The sequence below is a fragment of the Vidua macroura genome, chromosome 13 (genome assembly GCF_024509145.1).
Source record: "Vidua macroura isolate BioBank_ID:100142 chromosome 13, ASM2450914v1, whole genome shotgun sequence".
Classification (NCBI taxonomy): domain Eukaryota; kingdom Metazoa; phylum Chordata; class Aves; order Passeriformes; family Viduidae; genus Vidua; species Vidua macroura.
In genome coordinates this window covers 2,135,355-2,150,781 of record NC_071583.1, presented here as the reverse complement: position 1 = coordinate 2,150,781, position 15,427 = coordinate 2,135,355, and the positions used below count along the sequence as shown (strand labels likewise).

Below are 15,427 nucleotides of genomic sequence, written 5' to 3'. Positions count from 1 at the left end.
CTGGAGTCTCCTGGCTTTGCTCCAGTGCCTGCTCACGCTCCTCCCTCCCACCCCAAACTTCAAACCCATGGTGACATTTTTTTACTCATCCTTTTCTCAGTCTTAATGTTCTAATTCCATACTCTGTTTCCTGGTTTGGAACTCTTATTTTATCTTCGATTCAAGATGCTACAATTAAAAAAAAAAAAAAAAAAAAGAAATTGTCCCAGAATCACCCAGACATCACGAAGAAATTTTGCCAAATATTGGATGCATTAAATTTGAGCTGACAGCTCCATCTATGCAGAAGGAAAAGTGGAAAATGCCAACATGGCTGGAAATAAGTTGGCACCTAAAGTTCAGATGCAGATAGGGGTTGAAATGTTGGCAATTAGCATTTTAAGGGGTATTAAGATGGGGTTGAACAGGCTGGTTTGACCCAGCACTGGGACGTGTGGCTTTTATGGGGCACAGCTGGTAGCTGTGCCTCTCTGCAGCCTGGATGGGGATGAATTCCCAAAATCACAGAATGCTTTGGGCTGGAAGGGACCTTAAATCTCAGCTCCTTTCAGCTTCCCTTGACCTGGTTGCTCCAAGCCCAACTTGGCCAGGGATGGAGCATCCAAAGCCTCTCTGGGCACCCTGTGCCAGGGCCTCCCCACCCCTAGAGTAAAGAATTCCTGCTCAGGCTGAATTTGGTGTGAGCTCCCCTCTTTATTCATCCAGACTCAATCCATGCAAGGTGGGAGAAGAACCTGCTGCTGAATCAGGGCTTTAAGCAGGGAAAGGCTCTAAAATCCGCAGGTGGCTTTGGTGCTGGTGTGCATCCAGACCCGGCCTCAGGACACTCCTGGCTCTTTCCTCTCCTGCTGTGCCTTTTGAGGAGCTCTTGGCAGCTCCTGGGCTGGCAGAGCCCCTTCCCAGAGGCAGCAGGAGCAGGCTCTGCTCATCCCAGCCCATCCAGGCTCTCCTGCTGGCAGGGTGGAGGGACAGGCAGAGCCCTCAGCCAGGGATAACAGCAACAAACGCTTCTGTTCACACCTTTTGAAGCCGTTACACACAAATCAATGTTTGCAAACCTTGTTTCCTTTCATCTGCTGCCTATGACAAGCAAACCAAGGGCTTAATGTGATCTCTCAATAAATCCTGGTGCAGCCATTCCTGAGGTGCCGTGGAGCTGGGCTCGTTATCCGCTGCGGAGATGATCCTTGTTTTGTCTGGCCAGGGGCTTGATTCCTTCAATAACTGATATTCCAGATTGAAAACAAAGCTGTGTGCAGCACCCCTTCCTTGGCTACCTCTGCCAGCTGCTCAGCACATTCCAGCTTGAGAGCCCCTGGCAATGAGGGAGCTCACAGGAGCCTTACTTATTTATTTATTTCCCCTACGTTTACTGCAAGGATGTCTTTAAAAAAACCCACTCGTTCTAGAAAAGATGGCAGAGGCAGGAAGAGGCAGTAATTTTGTGTAATCTGCATAGTCAGTGTGGGGAAATGCCAGAGTGTTTGCAGCCCTCTAACAGGGATTGTAACCAGGCAGTTTATGGTGCTCTGCTGGAGAACAGCTCCCATCAATTACACCCAGCGCAATTCCTCTGTTTGCATCGCGCCGTTTTATTTCCTTTTATGTTTAGTAATTAAATCAGAGCGGGAGGATTGTGTTGTGGGCACCAAACAGCAGCAGGGATTACAGGGAGGTGTCACCAGAGTCACTTTGTTCTGCTGTCAGCCCCAGGTCACAGCACGGGGATGGGACAGCCAGGAGCTCCTGCCCTGCTCCCATCCCAGAGGGTCCAGCCACAGCTTTTAAATCATTTCTCACAGAGATTTGTTGGTCCAGCATCTCCAAGGAGCTCCCAGGTGCAAAGCCCCCGTGGCCATGGGCAGGTGGCTCTTGGTGGCCAAAATCTGCCACTGCTGTGCCCGTGGCACTCCCCAGCTGCAGTTCTGAGGGTTTGGAGTTGCTAACAAAGGTGCTGTGTGCTCAGTTTGTTCTCTGTTGGAGCCTATTTATGCCCTGAATTCCAACCCAGAATAATCCAAAGCACATCACTGCCTCTTTCCACACCAAACCCCAAAAAATCTGCTGCTCTGTCTGAGCTGCACTCGAGGGAGCAGATGCCTCCACTGGCATCTGTTGGCTGCTTGGCTTCATTTTGGAGGATTTGCTCTCCCAGTGGGAGGGAAAACTTTGTGTTCAGGCCACGCTGAAGGCTTGAGCAGTTCAGTGAACTGATGTCAGGGCTAAATGAATCTGTTCTGGAGGGCCATGGTCAAGGCTAGACCTCCACAGCATTGATTCCCTATCAGTTTTCATGGGGATAAGCTCAATTTTTAATCAAAATAACACATTTAAGTGCAAACCCAGGCTATTCCATAGCAAAATATCACCAACTGGATCTTGACTCAGCTGTGTCTTTAGTTCAGATTTGCTAGGAAACAGTGACCTCACCATTTCTGCAGTCAGAAAAACCCCAGAGGATGCTCGAGAGCAGTGCTGTGCCTTCACTTGATATCCCAGGAGCGATCCTGGCCTCGCTGCTGGAAATAATCCACAGATAATGGGAGGAAAAGCAGGCTGGGAGCCTGTGCATTCTGTGTTTGGCTGGGCTGTCTCCCTGTGTGGGTTCTGCAGTTTCCCAGCAGCAGCTGAGCTCTTGGGCTTTGCACCATGAGCTGCTCCAGCTCCAGGTGGAAGTGGAGAGAGATGAGCACCCAGAGCAGGCTGTGGGCAGGAGAGCTGCTGAGAGCAGCAGGGCTGGAGGCAGGGACCTTCCAACACACCCCAAAAAAAAAGGGATTTAATTGTAAAGAGGCTGGCAGGCAGGTGGGAGGAGTGGCTGTGAGGGAGCCTGCGTGTTCTGGGCTCTTCCCGGACAACCTGTGGAGCAGGGAATGCTTTCTGCCACCTCCATCCAGCTTTTGTCAGGGCTCCTCAGCACTCAAAGCTCCCTGGGATGCTTTGTGTCTCTCACAAATCTCTTGGCAGCAGAGGCAGCCCTGGTGTGGCTCCAGTGCTCTCACAGAAGCCTCTGGAACCCCTCCTCTGGGCTGGCCTTGGGCTGGCACCATCTCCTGCCCAGCCTGGAGGGTGGAGCAGAGCAGCCCCAGCTCCAGCTTGGCCCCTCTGGGAAGCACATCCCAGCTCCAGGACAGCCTGGGAGCTCTTCATTCCATATAAAATGTGCAAAGTGTAGAGGTGTTTTTCCTTCCTTCTGCACTCGGGTGTGCCCCGAGCCCTCAGATCCCCCCAGACCCTGCTCCTCTCCTCGCTCAGCATCCCCAGCTCCCTCAGTGCCAGGTGATCTTTCAAATAAACTTTGAAGGGGAAACAACGCTAAATAATCACATAACAGGGATATCAAAATGATTGGTGAGGGTTATTTTTTCCCCTCCCTAGATGATTTTTGGATTTAACAAAGCAGTTTAAAAACATTTGAGGTCCAAGCATCTCAATTATCTGGGTTGGAAGCCTTCTGCCAGTAATAGGTGATGAGGGAATTGTTGTTTTGATAGCCTCGGTTCCCAGGAATACACAGAGAACTGCCTTCTCACCAGCTTTTCAAAGTTAATAAACTTGCTTGTTGTTTTTCTTCTCCAAGTTCCATTTTATGCTCTTAAGAAAGCTCCAATTTGTACCTCAGAAGGAAGGCAAAGCATTCTTCAGCATGAGTGTGTGTGTGTGTCCTCTGGACTGGGAACTCCCTGAGGAGCTCCTGTGGAGAAAACTCTCCTTTTGTCTTTGAAATCAGAGGGATTATTCTGTAAGCTCCAGAAGTGAAAGGTAAAATGTCATTAAGATGCTGATTTTGGAGACGATACGGAAATATCTTCAATATTTTCACATCATTTTTTTGTCTCCTGGACAAGATGTCGCTGTCTGATAATGTGGGTTTTGGGAACTGGACCTATCCAAAAGGGAATGATAGCTTTGGATGTTGCTTATCTAAATTTGTTTGGAGATTTGCCTTGATTGCTTATCTCAAAGCAGTGATTTAGGGATAACAGGAACTCCCTTGGCAGCAGAGTCCTGGGAGCCTGCTTCAGCTGCAGCAGTCTCTCAATCTGAGACAGCCCTGAATTAACCCTTATTTCTGCAGGAAATGTCTGCTCAAAAGTCAGCTGGAGTTTGATATTCCAGTCTGAGCACTTCTTTTGTGGCTGTGCTCACCGAGGCTGCTTGGAGACCAGGAGGGGCTGGGCTGGCTGAGCTCTGATTCAGGGCTCTCACTGAGAGAGAGCTTTGCTGGCAGAAAAAAACCCAAATTGGACATGTAATGGTCCTTACAGACCACTTCTGTTGATGATGGACTGGTGATGTGGTTAGGAGAGAAGAAGGGGACTTAGGGAACACCAACTCAAATATTTTTTGCTGTTTTGAGTTATTTTACTCTCCCTAAAGCTGGCGTCTTTTGAGGTTTATAATTTATTGCTTGGCTATAAGGGATAGCCCATTGCTTTAATCTCCCAAAACACTGCACTGAAAATGTCACTCGGTGTGGAGGTGGAAATTGGCTTTAAATTGGTGAGTTTTAAGGTAACTGATCCAGACAATCTTTAGTAAAAGGCTCTCTAAAAGAGAATAAATTCTAATCTGTGGAAAATGCCAGGCTAGGAAGTTTCACTGCTTGTAGCTTTTTATTATGATAATGTTGCTCCTTCTTGGACTAAAGCTCCTCAGAATTTGTGGCTGTTTGTGTGTGGATGTTCTCTGAGAGCTGCTGCCTCAGGTGAGCATTTCCCAATTCACCTCTTGATGGAAAAGGTAGAACAATAAACAGTGAGCCCTAATTAACACCCACAGCCTTAATTCAGACTTGTCTCCAGCCACCCCCTCTCCTTCCCTGGGGATGATTTATCCTTGCATTATCCAGGTTTTCCAGGGCAATTCTGAGTTTCCTGAGGGCAAGAGACACAGAGTGCAGTTAGTGGCTGGTGATTAAAAACATTTAATTACTATTTTTTTCCTGTGGAAAACTGTGCTGTGATTCAAGGAACTTGTGGCTCAGCTGGGAATATCCGTGTTTAGGGCAGATTGTTGCTTCCAAGGAGCTTTCAGTAGTGACCCAGGTGACACTGAATGTTAAAGATATAATCCAGTCCCTCTAAATCAGGTTTTAAGTTGTGGCTTTAGGTTCTGCATAAAGATAAGATGGGAATGTTGCTTCCAGACCGAGTCAGAAAGGGAAGGTGTTGCTGAGAGGGATTTCCATCTGTGATTGCAGCAGCAGAGAAGCCTCTCCCTGTCTGCCCCACTGTCAGAGTCCAGCACACCCCTCTGGCTGCCCTGGCTGGCTCCAGACCCTGGCAGGGGGCTCACAGACCTTGGCACAAAGTCAAAAACACCTGTGGCTTTGATTCTAGCCTGTGGGAAAAGCTGCCAACTCTGTGTGAGGAATTACAAGCCACAAGGGTTTGAGCAGTGTGGTAGTTGAATTAACACAGGGTGAAAAAGTAGAATTTTGGGGCTTTTTAGAATGGGGTTCAAGGGGACAAGATGGAGGAATTTGGGCATGTCCTGACCTTCTTCTCCTTCTCCTTGCCCTCCATGTCTCGCTGTGCTGGTGACACTTTTCTGTTGGTTTCAGGCACAGACACACTGTCCAACATCAATGACAGACATTGGCACGTTATTGTAACCACGGCACACGGAGTTTTTGGTATAAAATGTGAACACCGCCCTGAGGGCAGACAGAATGCCATGGCCGAGCTGCTGGGCAGAGCTCAGCAGGGCAGAGAGAGAATGTTCTAGAGAAGAGAAAATAAACACCCTTGAGAAGCTGATCCTGCACATTCAGACTCCTTCTCTGGCCGTGTGGGCTGGGAAACGAGGACTTTCACATTCTCAGGGTCACCTTGGCACCCCGAGGTGGGGTCACCCCAAGCTCTGCTCTCCCTTCTGCAGCCAAGCCTGAAGATTATCTTTATGATTCTCCACTCCTGTTTCAAAAGCTGGCTGCCACCGAGGAGGTTTTGGCAGCAGGAATTCATGTCAGCGCAGTGAATTCCCTGCTCCTGCCCTCAGGTCACACCTGTGGCAGCCCCGGGGCTGCATCACCTCCAGTCTAACAAGTCCCCCATTAGTGCTGAGTGCTTTGTGCTCACCCTCAGCTCCTCCTTTGCCGAGGTGATTAAAAGATGCCTGTTGCTGTCTGTCTGTGTGCAGCACGCTTCATTAGCAGTGATTTATTTGGGAGCTGAGCAGAGCTGGCACTCTGCAGCACACCAGTGGGCAGCAGCAAAATGTGAGCTGAGTGCTAAGGCTGCTCCTTGCTGCTGCTGCTGCTGCTCTTCTGGGGTCTTGATGCCTTTTTGGGGTTACCTAAAAACAGAGGCCAGACAGAATGAAGGGAATAAAAAGCTCTAATATTTATTGAAGGGCTTCAGGTACATTTAGGGCAGATGAAACCCCCCAGGGGCTGCACCCAAAAATGGACAATGGGTCACAGGTTTTTATTCTTTTATAAATTTGGTCCATTTGCATATTGGGGGTGAATCTCCCAATTCCAGCTTCAGCTAATGAAGTCACTGACCCCAAGTTTGCTCCCCCAAGTCACTTTTTTTCCCATCTCTCTGGCCTGAGGCAGTGAGGTGTCCTTGATTGCCAGGCCTGGAGAGGAATTGTTGTGTCTGCCCCAACTGGGGAAGCAGCAGCTCACACTGAGTGTGGAGTTTGGAGTTACACACTAAAGAACCGCAGGGTTACAAATAGATGGGAAATAGAAACGCTGAAATCCTAAGGCTTCAGTCTTAGGTGTGTTCTGCAGGTTTTCCTTCAGAATATTCCCAAAACTGAGCAGTCGGGTTGTGCAAATTTATCTTAAAAAGTATTTTTCACGTTCCGAATGCATCCATAGATATATCAGGCTCAGGATTTTAATTTCTGTTTTGCTCTTACAGAAGTGCTAATCATGAAACATCCAAGCAAAATTGCTCACACAGCCGTGCCCACAAATGCAGAAAAATTCACCACAAATATTTCTACTCCACTCTTTTTTCCCCCCCTCCTACCTACCTGCAGTCAGAGCTCTTGGAGTCAAGTTTCTTTGGCAGAATCCAATTAGGAGCAAAGGTGCCTTTCAAAAGAATTTGCAATGGCTGCATTGCCAGAAGTGAAGTTAAAAAGACTTCTGCACACGTGTGGTGGCACTGGGGTTTCTAATGGGCTGCACTTCCAGACTGAAGCTCAGCAATCTCATTTTCATCTCAAAAAAATAACCTGTGCACTGCTGAAAGTGCCTCTGCTTCCTTCTGGAAATGAAATATTAAACTTTGTGAGTTTTCAGGCCTTCAGCAGCAGCACAAAGTCCCCTGGGATTTTGTAGTCAGGAAACATTTAGGAATGGGAAGGATCTTTTCAATTATGCACCTTTTGCTCGTGCACAAATGTTGCTTCTCCTAAAGCTGCTGCCATAAAAAGTCGATGTGTTTGAACAGTTCTTGCAGAGCTCTGAACAAAGGCCCTGCCGATGTGAACAGCAGAAATATTTACAGGGAAACATTTTGAGAATTGGACTCATTCACATGTGAAATAGGGAACTATCACGAGAAATGGAATTGCGGCCCTGGCTTGAGAGCCACCATCATTTAACCTTAGAAAAATATTTTGGGTGGTAATCATCTAATTTACTTTGCAGTGCTGTTTATGCCAAGACAGGCATCGTTTCTCTCTGGGGGGAACTTTCTGTCCTGCATTACCCTGTGCAGACATCAGGGAGTGGGAACTTTGCTCTGAGGCGCGTGCACCTCTGGTGTCTGCTGCTTCTCTGGAGCAGCTGCTGAGTAACTGAATAACAGAAAACTTTCAGCTTTTTCATTGGACTTAAAATATATTTATTGCCCAGAGCAGCTGGGGCTGCCCCTGGATCCCTGGCAGTGCCCAAGGCCAGGTTGGACACTGGGGCTGGAGCACCTGGGACAGTGGGAAGTGTCCCTGCCATGGCAGGGGTGGCACTGGGTGGGATTTAAGGTCCCTTCCCACCCAAACCATTCTCCAATTCTATATTTTTAGCATAACTTTTGGTTTTGGCTGAAATTGAGATCCAGTGATTGTGTCAAAACTCCATGGGAGGAAGGACAGACAGAGCCTGCTACTTTTAATATCTTTGTAAGCTAGAAACTAATTTACATTTGTCACTTTGAAATGCTTTGTATCAGTGTTTAAAATGCTGAGAGAAGAATTATTTCCTGAGTAGAAAAAAAAAAATAAAATTAGTTTTCAAACCCTCACAGTAGCCAGAACTTTCCCCAAATGGATCAGGGAATCCATTTCCCACAGCTGGGTCAGGGCAGCTGTGGCAAGAGCTGAAGTTACAGTGACGAGGGCTAATAAATTCAAGACTATCCAGGATTTTTTTTTTTTAATTTCTGGAAAAGAAGGGAATGGTTTTTTTGTGAGCCCTTTGTGCACTCTAGCAGCTCCCAGTCTGTGGGTGCTTCCCAGGAGCTCCTGGCAGTAGGTTAAGTTGATAAGTGCTTATCAACCTCTTGTGTTTTGATGAGGTATCAACTGCTGTGAGTGATTGCTCTGCTCATTGCAGGGAGAGAGGGAAATAATTGTAAAGCATCTCCGGGCAGGCTAAGGAAGAGAAACTTTGTAGGGGTTTATTGATGGGGATGATTAGTGGGAAAACAAGAACAGGGAAGAATTTCAGCAGCTGCTGAAATCCAAGATTTATCTCAAATTTCACTTAAATTGGTGTAAAATTAGTAGAAATCTCTTGTGCAGCTGCTGTTGTAATCAAGAGAATTTGGTACTTGGAGGAAAATTAATATTTTTCCACAGGTCAAGACTCTTTAGGGTGAAAAAAAAAAATTCTGGAGTTCACTATAAACAGTGTAACTGCTTCACCATGTCAATCAATATAGACATTTTCCTTCCAAAATTAATAATTAATTCTCTAATCATTGCCTTAAATAGTTAAGTATTCATTGATTGGCCATTCCTGCTGCCCCCAGCACGCCCCATCAGTCTGGGTGAGAACAGATGAATTTATGCAATTAGTCTCTCCCTGCTTCAAAGCTGCATCCTCAGATCAGAGGCTAAAGATTCTCAACCTTCCCAGCGCATTGAACCTGACTTTATTAAAAGAATTCTCCCAATTTTAGCTCACAAAAGCAGGCAGAGACCTCTCTTGTTATTACTCATGCAGTTTGTCTTGTAAGCACGAAGGCCCCTGAACTTCCAGTCTTCACCGAGATGAATAAATTATAAGAATGTGTGTCTGGCCTGATTTATTTATTTTTAATATTTAAATGCCTGCTCTGGAGTCGTTCCTTTCATAAATGAAAGCGTTTTTCCCCCTTGGGTTGCTTGGAGGGGGATGGTGGAAGTTTGCAGTGATCAGCTGAGAAAGTCTCAAATTGCTCTCAAATTCTAATTATTTACAGGTTGTGATAGGGGGGCGAGGGGAAGATCAGTTTTTACCTGCAGACGTTGTAAGGTGGATTTTTAAACAGAATTTTAGAGCCGTGAGCATGGAGGTGGAATGGGAAAAAATTCCCTTTCCTTGAGCAGCGTGGGAAGCTTTCCTGCAAAGTGTTGCCTTGCAGAGATGGTGTCCTTTGTGTGCTGGATGATGTTTGCACAGAAAAGTTACGGACTAGAGAATTACTCTAATTTTCATTTTAATCTACAGAGTTCACTAATTACCCCAGAGAGGCAGGGAGTGAATTTCCTCAGGGCAAAATTAGGAGACAGCAGAAGTTTCACAGCTTAAGTTACAACTCTTAATCCTCACCTGCCACCCAGACACCCAAATGGTCACAAATCACTGCTGGGAATGATTTGAAAGTCAATATTTACAGAAGTTTCTTTGTTGATCCTCAGATACATCTCTCCTGGAAAGGAAGAACAAGGCGTCAGGAGCAACAACCCTAAATGTCCTTGCAATCTGCTTTGTTTTACAGATTAAAGCTGGCCTGAGGTTTCCGAGGAGCCCCGTTCTGCTCTGCAATCCCTGGGCTGGTCTCTGCCCCTGGAGCTGAAGATGAGGTTGCTATGGGAGCTGCTGGTGCTGCACTCGGTCACGGTGTGCCTGGCAGGTGAGGTGTCCTCTTCACATTTTGGACTTCAGACACCCCAGCTTTTCCCACCAATGCCACAGTGCCCCGTGGTTCACGTGCCAGGGATCAAATGCCCAAATCAATCCCTGTTCGTGGCCGTTGTCACTGAACTCATCAAGGTGAAGCTCGTTTTGCTCTTGGTCCGTGTGTCCCAGCCCAAGCACAGTTTCTCAGAGGTCTGCTCTGCTCCTTTCCTCTTCAAAGCTGCTGCTGGTGGAAGTTGTTTTCCCTCATTCTGTGTTAAGCTTTCCCTGCTCAATTAAACCTTCGTGGAGTGGAGCTTTAAATCCCATTAAAGTGGTGTTGTGTTACAGCTGAGCCCTCGCTCCATTTAACAAATAATTAGAATAACATATTCCAGCCATACAACCAGCTCCTGCAAGTGCCCTTGCTTAACCTTTCCAGCCCAAGTTGCGATGTTCAGAGCATTCCTGGAGAAATTCCCAGAGATTTTTGAGGGATGTGCCTTTTTCCTGGAACTGAAACAGTTCTTGAGAACATTTCGGGTTTGCAGAGGCTCAGCAGAGCTGGTTCCAAAGCCCTGCCTGGCCAGTGGTTGTAGGATCACCTGTCCTGGAGCACACCAGCACTGCCCAGGGCTGTCCTGAGTCTCTCTCTCTCTGCCATATCCTTCATTAATCCCTCCTTACACTGCCATGATTATTCTCTCACATGTGCTTTGTTCTGGGGGAGGGTGTCAGGCTTTAATTAATGTTTGTGTCACCCTGGTGTTAGCCTGGATTGCTCTAATTTACCTGCTGCTCGCTCAGACTGTTTTACTGCTTTATTTATTAGCTTGATTTCTCCCCTTTTCTTTGTGTTCACTGTCAGGTTACCTTCCCAGCATTTTAGATAATAACAAAGCACTTAGAGCAGTGCTCACTTTTTTCTGCTTAGCTCTACTGAACACAAAGCGACTTTTCTTCCGGTACTTAGGGGTACCTATTTTTGAAATTTGGTTCCAAGTCTTTCTAAATGTGCTTTGACAGTTTCTGAGCTGGCAGAAAATTGGATGCAGAGAGATTCTGCAATGCAGAGCCCCCACGTGTTTTGGGAATTGCAACCCCAGGGGAAGCTGGGCTGGGGGAACACAGGAGGATGAGCCTTTATTTCAAGCAAATAAATAAAAGAGTGGGAAAACAAAGCATGGAAAATATTTTTACTGTAATTTCTCTACTTGAAACACCTATTGTGAACTGCTTAGGGTCAGCAAAATAAAGTTTCAGGGGGATGTGTTTGGGGGGGGTTGCCTTGATCAAAAGATCAGTGTTTAATGAAAACACATCTCTCCAGCACTGGCTTTCCCCCGTTATTCTGCAGCAGCATTTTTCCCTCCTCTTTGCAGTGCACTGCATTTCCTCAGGCCTCAGATTATCTGCCCTGCTGAGGGAGATTTAACAGACGTGTGGCAAGAGGAGTGCCAGAAGTTTTGTGTGAGTTTTAGAGCAGGTGCTGAGTGAGGAAATAGTTTCTTTTCCCTGCAGGACGTGCTCTGGGCCGGCTTCTTTGGGCAGGTTTTAAATCTGGAATTTTCTGTGGCTGCCTTGCAGCATTGTCTGAGCTGGCTGGAGGCAGGGAAGTGTTTGTGCTGTGGGAATTCTGGTGTTGCCGTGAGCAGGGCTCCCTCATTTGGGCTCTTTTTAAGGGATGCACTTGGATTGCTTCCCAGAGCCGTGGGAGTGTTTTGTGTCGTGCTCTGGTGTTATGAACACACGCACAGGTGGCTGTTCAATATTCTGAAGTTAAGGGGGAAATTTGTGTTTTCATGTTGAGCAAACCATTTTCCACCCTCGTGAAAGAAAAATATTAATAACTGAGTTATAAAATAGTAAAAAAAAAAACAGTCTGCAGAAAGTTGTCTACCAACCCTCCACAGAGCCTTGTGGACCCTTAAATGACTGGGAAAGTTAAGCTCAATTCTTCCACCTGAAAATGGAATACTTGGGTTTAGTTCTTCTAATCAGAGTCTGGCACAGCCCAGGTATCATCCTGGTCATTGGTCTCGGCTGCAGAGAGCAGCAGGGCTGGTGAAGGGTGAGATTTTGGGGCTGTGAAAAACACGTCCACTCTCCTGTGAAAATGTAAAAAGTTTAATAAAGGACAACAGGAGACAAGGACCATAGAGCAAAGGTTATTATTAGCACTCAGCCAAGAGCACACCTGCTCTTTTGGAAACACTCTTTATTTACTATTTCTTTTGCATCAGCCTGTTGCACATTCATAGACCCTATGTATAGTAAACTTTTCCCCAAACTAGTCTACATATTTTAAGAACTGTTTAGCATGGCTCCTCCTCGGTTCCACCTTTTTAGAGCATGCAGATTCCTTGGCTGTGGTTTTTATCCTTTTTTATCATCACCTTCAGTTTAGGCCCTGGCTCACACTGCCTTCAGACAGTGAGTGCTGATGGTTGGCACATCTGTACAGGTGTCCTCATCCTGTGTCCATTGGGTGTTACCCCATCCCAGCAGGCATTTTAACACAAGCACACCCATATCAGCTATTTCACAAAGCTTAATTAACAGCAGAAATAAAAACTGTATCTTTATGACAGAGTTACTTTACCACCACACACATACAGTCCATTTTAATATTTGTGAAAAGCCAATATTGTAATGTGTAGCTATAACAGGGTGTTGCCCCAGCAAACCCCCCTGGAGTTGAGTGGTGCCACCATCCCCAAGAACAGCATCCCCAGTGCTTCTCTGGGGCTCCTGCCACAGCCACCAGCTCCTTGGGCCTCGTTGGAGCTGTGAGAAACGAAGCTCACTCTTTAAAATGTTTAAAAGTTGATTAAGGGATAAAAGGGATAAAATCCAGCGCTGGGGTGCTTGGCTCTCTGCCAAAAGCACACGGTTAACAATTTCCACGTTGGGGTTCACTGCCCAATTCCAGCTCCAGGTGCTGCAGTCCCACCCTCCCAGGTTGCTCTCCTCCATTCCCTGCTGTTTGCACTCTTTGGGCTGAAGCTGCAGCGCTGTCCTTGGTTCTGGGGCTGGAAAAGGATTGTTCTGTGTGCCTGAGCTGTGAGGAGAGCTGCTGACACTTTATCTGGAGTTCAGAGTCACACCAGTGCAGTGCAGAACCTGGAGAGTATGGAAGCTAAAACTGAAGGCATCAGTGGAAACAAAAGGCACTGATTGCACGGGGTGAGCCAAAGGGGGATGTGACACTGTGTGCCTGCAATGCTCTGGACAAGTCTGAAAGGGAATTTTCTGTGTTTCTGTGACTTCTGTGCCATCCTCTGCCTCATTAACCTCCTGCAGCGGAGAGTTTCTCTGCTGAAATCGTATTTGCATGTTAATGAGCTGCAGTGGCACAGACACATTCATGTCTGAGTGTGCAGATGCATATTTTATGGTGGGATTTAACCATTCACCTTCTGCCTGTGCTGTGGGTTAACCCCACCCAGCCTCCCACTCACCTGCCTCCAACCCAGTGCAATGGGGAGGGGAATCAAAATTAAAACTTGTAGGTTGAGATAGGAACAGTTTAGTAATTGAAATAAAATAAAATATCATAATAAATATAATGACAAATATAACAATAATATAATAAATAATATAAAGTAAATAATAGTATTATTTACTTTATAATAATACTAGTAAATAATACTATAAAGTAATAAACCAAGTGATGCACAATAAAATTGTTCAACACCCACTGACCCATGGCAGGTCCTGCCCTGAACCCTGACCAGCTCCTTCCAGCTTCAAGCACCACATAAATACAGGAGCTTTAAGAGAGTAATTTGTCCTGGAGCTATTGGTTTGGTTTGGCTTGGTTTGGTTGTTTTGTTTTGGTTTTGTTTGGGTTTTTTCTTTTGCTTCATTTTGGGTTTTTTTTTGGTTGTTTGAAGTTTTTTTGTGTGGTTGGTTTTGTGGTTTTTTGTTGTTGTTGTAGTTGTTGGTTTCTTTTGGGGTTTTTTTTAGTGGTGGTTTGGGGGTTTTCCCCAAAACTTTTTTTAAAGTTTTTTTATTTTATTTTCTAAGAATATTTTTCTCAGAAATATTCTTAGAATATTCTCAGAAATGCCTGTCCAGGCATTCTCTGTCCTTTGATCTCATGCTGACCCAGCACAGCAATACCCCAGCAGTGGTTCAGACCAGAGCATTTAGAGCACAGCTGTGCAACTCAGGGGAGGGAAAAAATGCAATATAGAGTCAAATGTTTTCCACTGTGAGGCAAAACCCCCCATCATTTATATCAATACATTCCAGTGAAATCGGGCACCCAGCTCTGTTAAAAATCAAACCTCAAAATTCACAGAGAGATGAGGATTTGAATTCATGCTGCTCTCCAAGCAGCTGCAGGTTTTGTACCAGAGAAATTCAGCTAATTTCGTGTCTGAATATAAATAATTAAAGCTGGGAGTCCTGTTGTACATATTAAATTATGGTCTCCTCTAAACGAGGCCGCAGTTCAATTTGTTCACTTTTTTTTTTTTCTTTTTTCTGCTTCTGTGTAGCTCCCTCTGCACTTTGATGTGAGCAGGAAGCTGGGAAATGATTCATCTGCTGTGGCCCCACAATTAATTAATTAATATTTTGGTCAGTTCTGCAGCACTTTGCATTTCTGGCTGCTTAATTTATGTTTGCAGAGCAGAGGAGGCAGGGAGTGACTCCTGGTACTCCTCAAACACCACCCAGCCCTGGGCACCACTGGAGAAGGGTTTGCAAATCAGATCTGCCTTGCCTTAATACTTTGAGTGGGTATTATTATTATTATTATTATTATTATTATTATTATTATTTAGTGGCTTTTCATGTTCATTTCCAACTCCTTGCATTTGGAAATCCCTCAAGAAGAGGTGTGGCTCCCCAGCAGCATCATCTTGCAGGCGGGTTTTGGGTGAGCAGGTCCTGGATCCACCTCTCCTGGCTGGGATGAGAATGGTTAAACCTAGACAAAAATTCATTTAAACCAAAGCTGATGCCTCAGGTTTGAGCTTTTCTATTTTTCACACTCTGTGCTGCTTTAGTGTGTGGGTCTGGGCTTCACAGCAGGGGATGGTGAGCTCTCTGCACAGAGCAGGGAGACAAAACAATTCCTTCTCCAGCTGGGCACCAAGGACAAATGATCCAAATCTCAGCCCCAGGAGCACAAACAGCGTGGGCTGGAGAGAGAAAAACAAGCAGGATGGGAGTGCCTGGGCTAAAGCTGGAATGGGACAATGAACTGCAAGGTGCAAATGGAGCAGAGCTGATCCCAGTGAGAGCCCCCGGGAGCGCTCGTGCATTTTGGGACCATTTTGGTTCCTCTTGGCTGCAGCCCTGGCTGGGCTCTGGTGCTGCCCAAGGTGGATCCATGAGGAGATCCTTTGAATAAATCCCTGCTTTATTCTGTGACTCTGCCCAGCCTCTGTTCTAGGCCAGCCTGCTCAA

The 15,427-nt window shown here is 46.1% G+C and overlaps 1 protein-coding gene across 1 annotated transcript in view; it reads left to right on the top strand.

Annotated features, from left to right (window-relative positions):
• The window catches only part of LOC128814146 (contactin-4), a 281,500-nt gene that overhangs the window by 134,501 nt on the left and 131,572 nt on the right, over positions 1–15,427 (top strand). The window contains exon 3 of the mRNA XM_053989737.1: positions 9,888–10,022. Within this exon, the coding sequence (XP_053845712.1) occupies positions 9,968–10,022 (55 nt within the window). The 5' untranslated portion in view covers positions 9,888–9,967. The remainder of the gene's footprint in view (positions 1–9,887; positions 10,023–15,427) is intronic.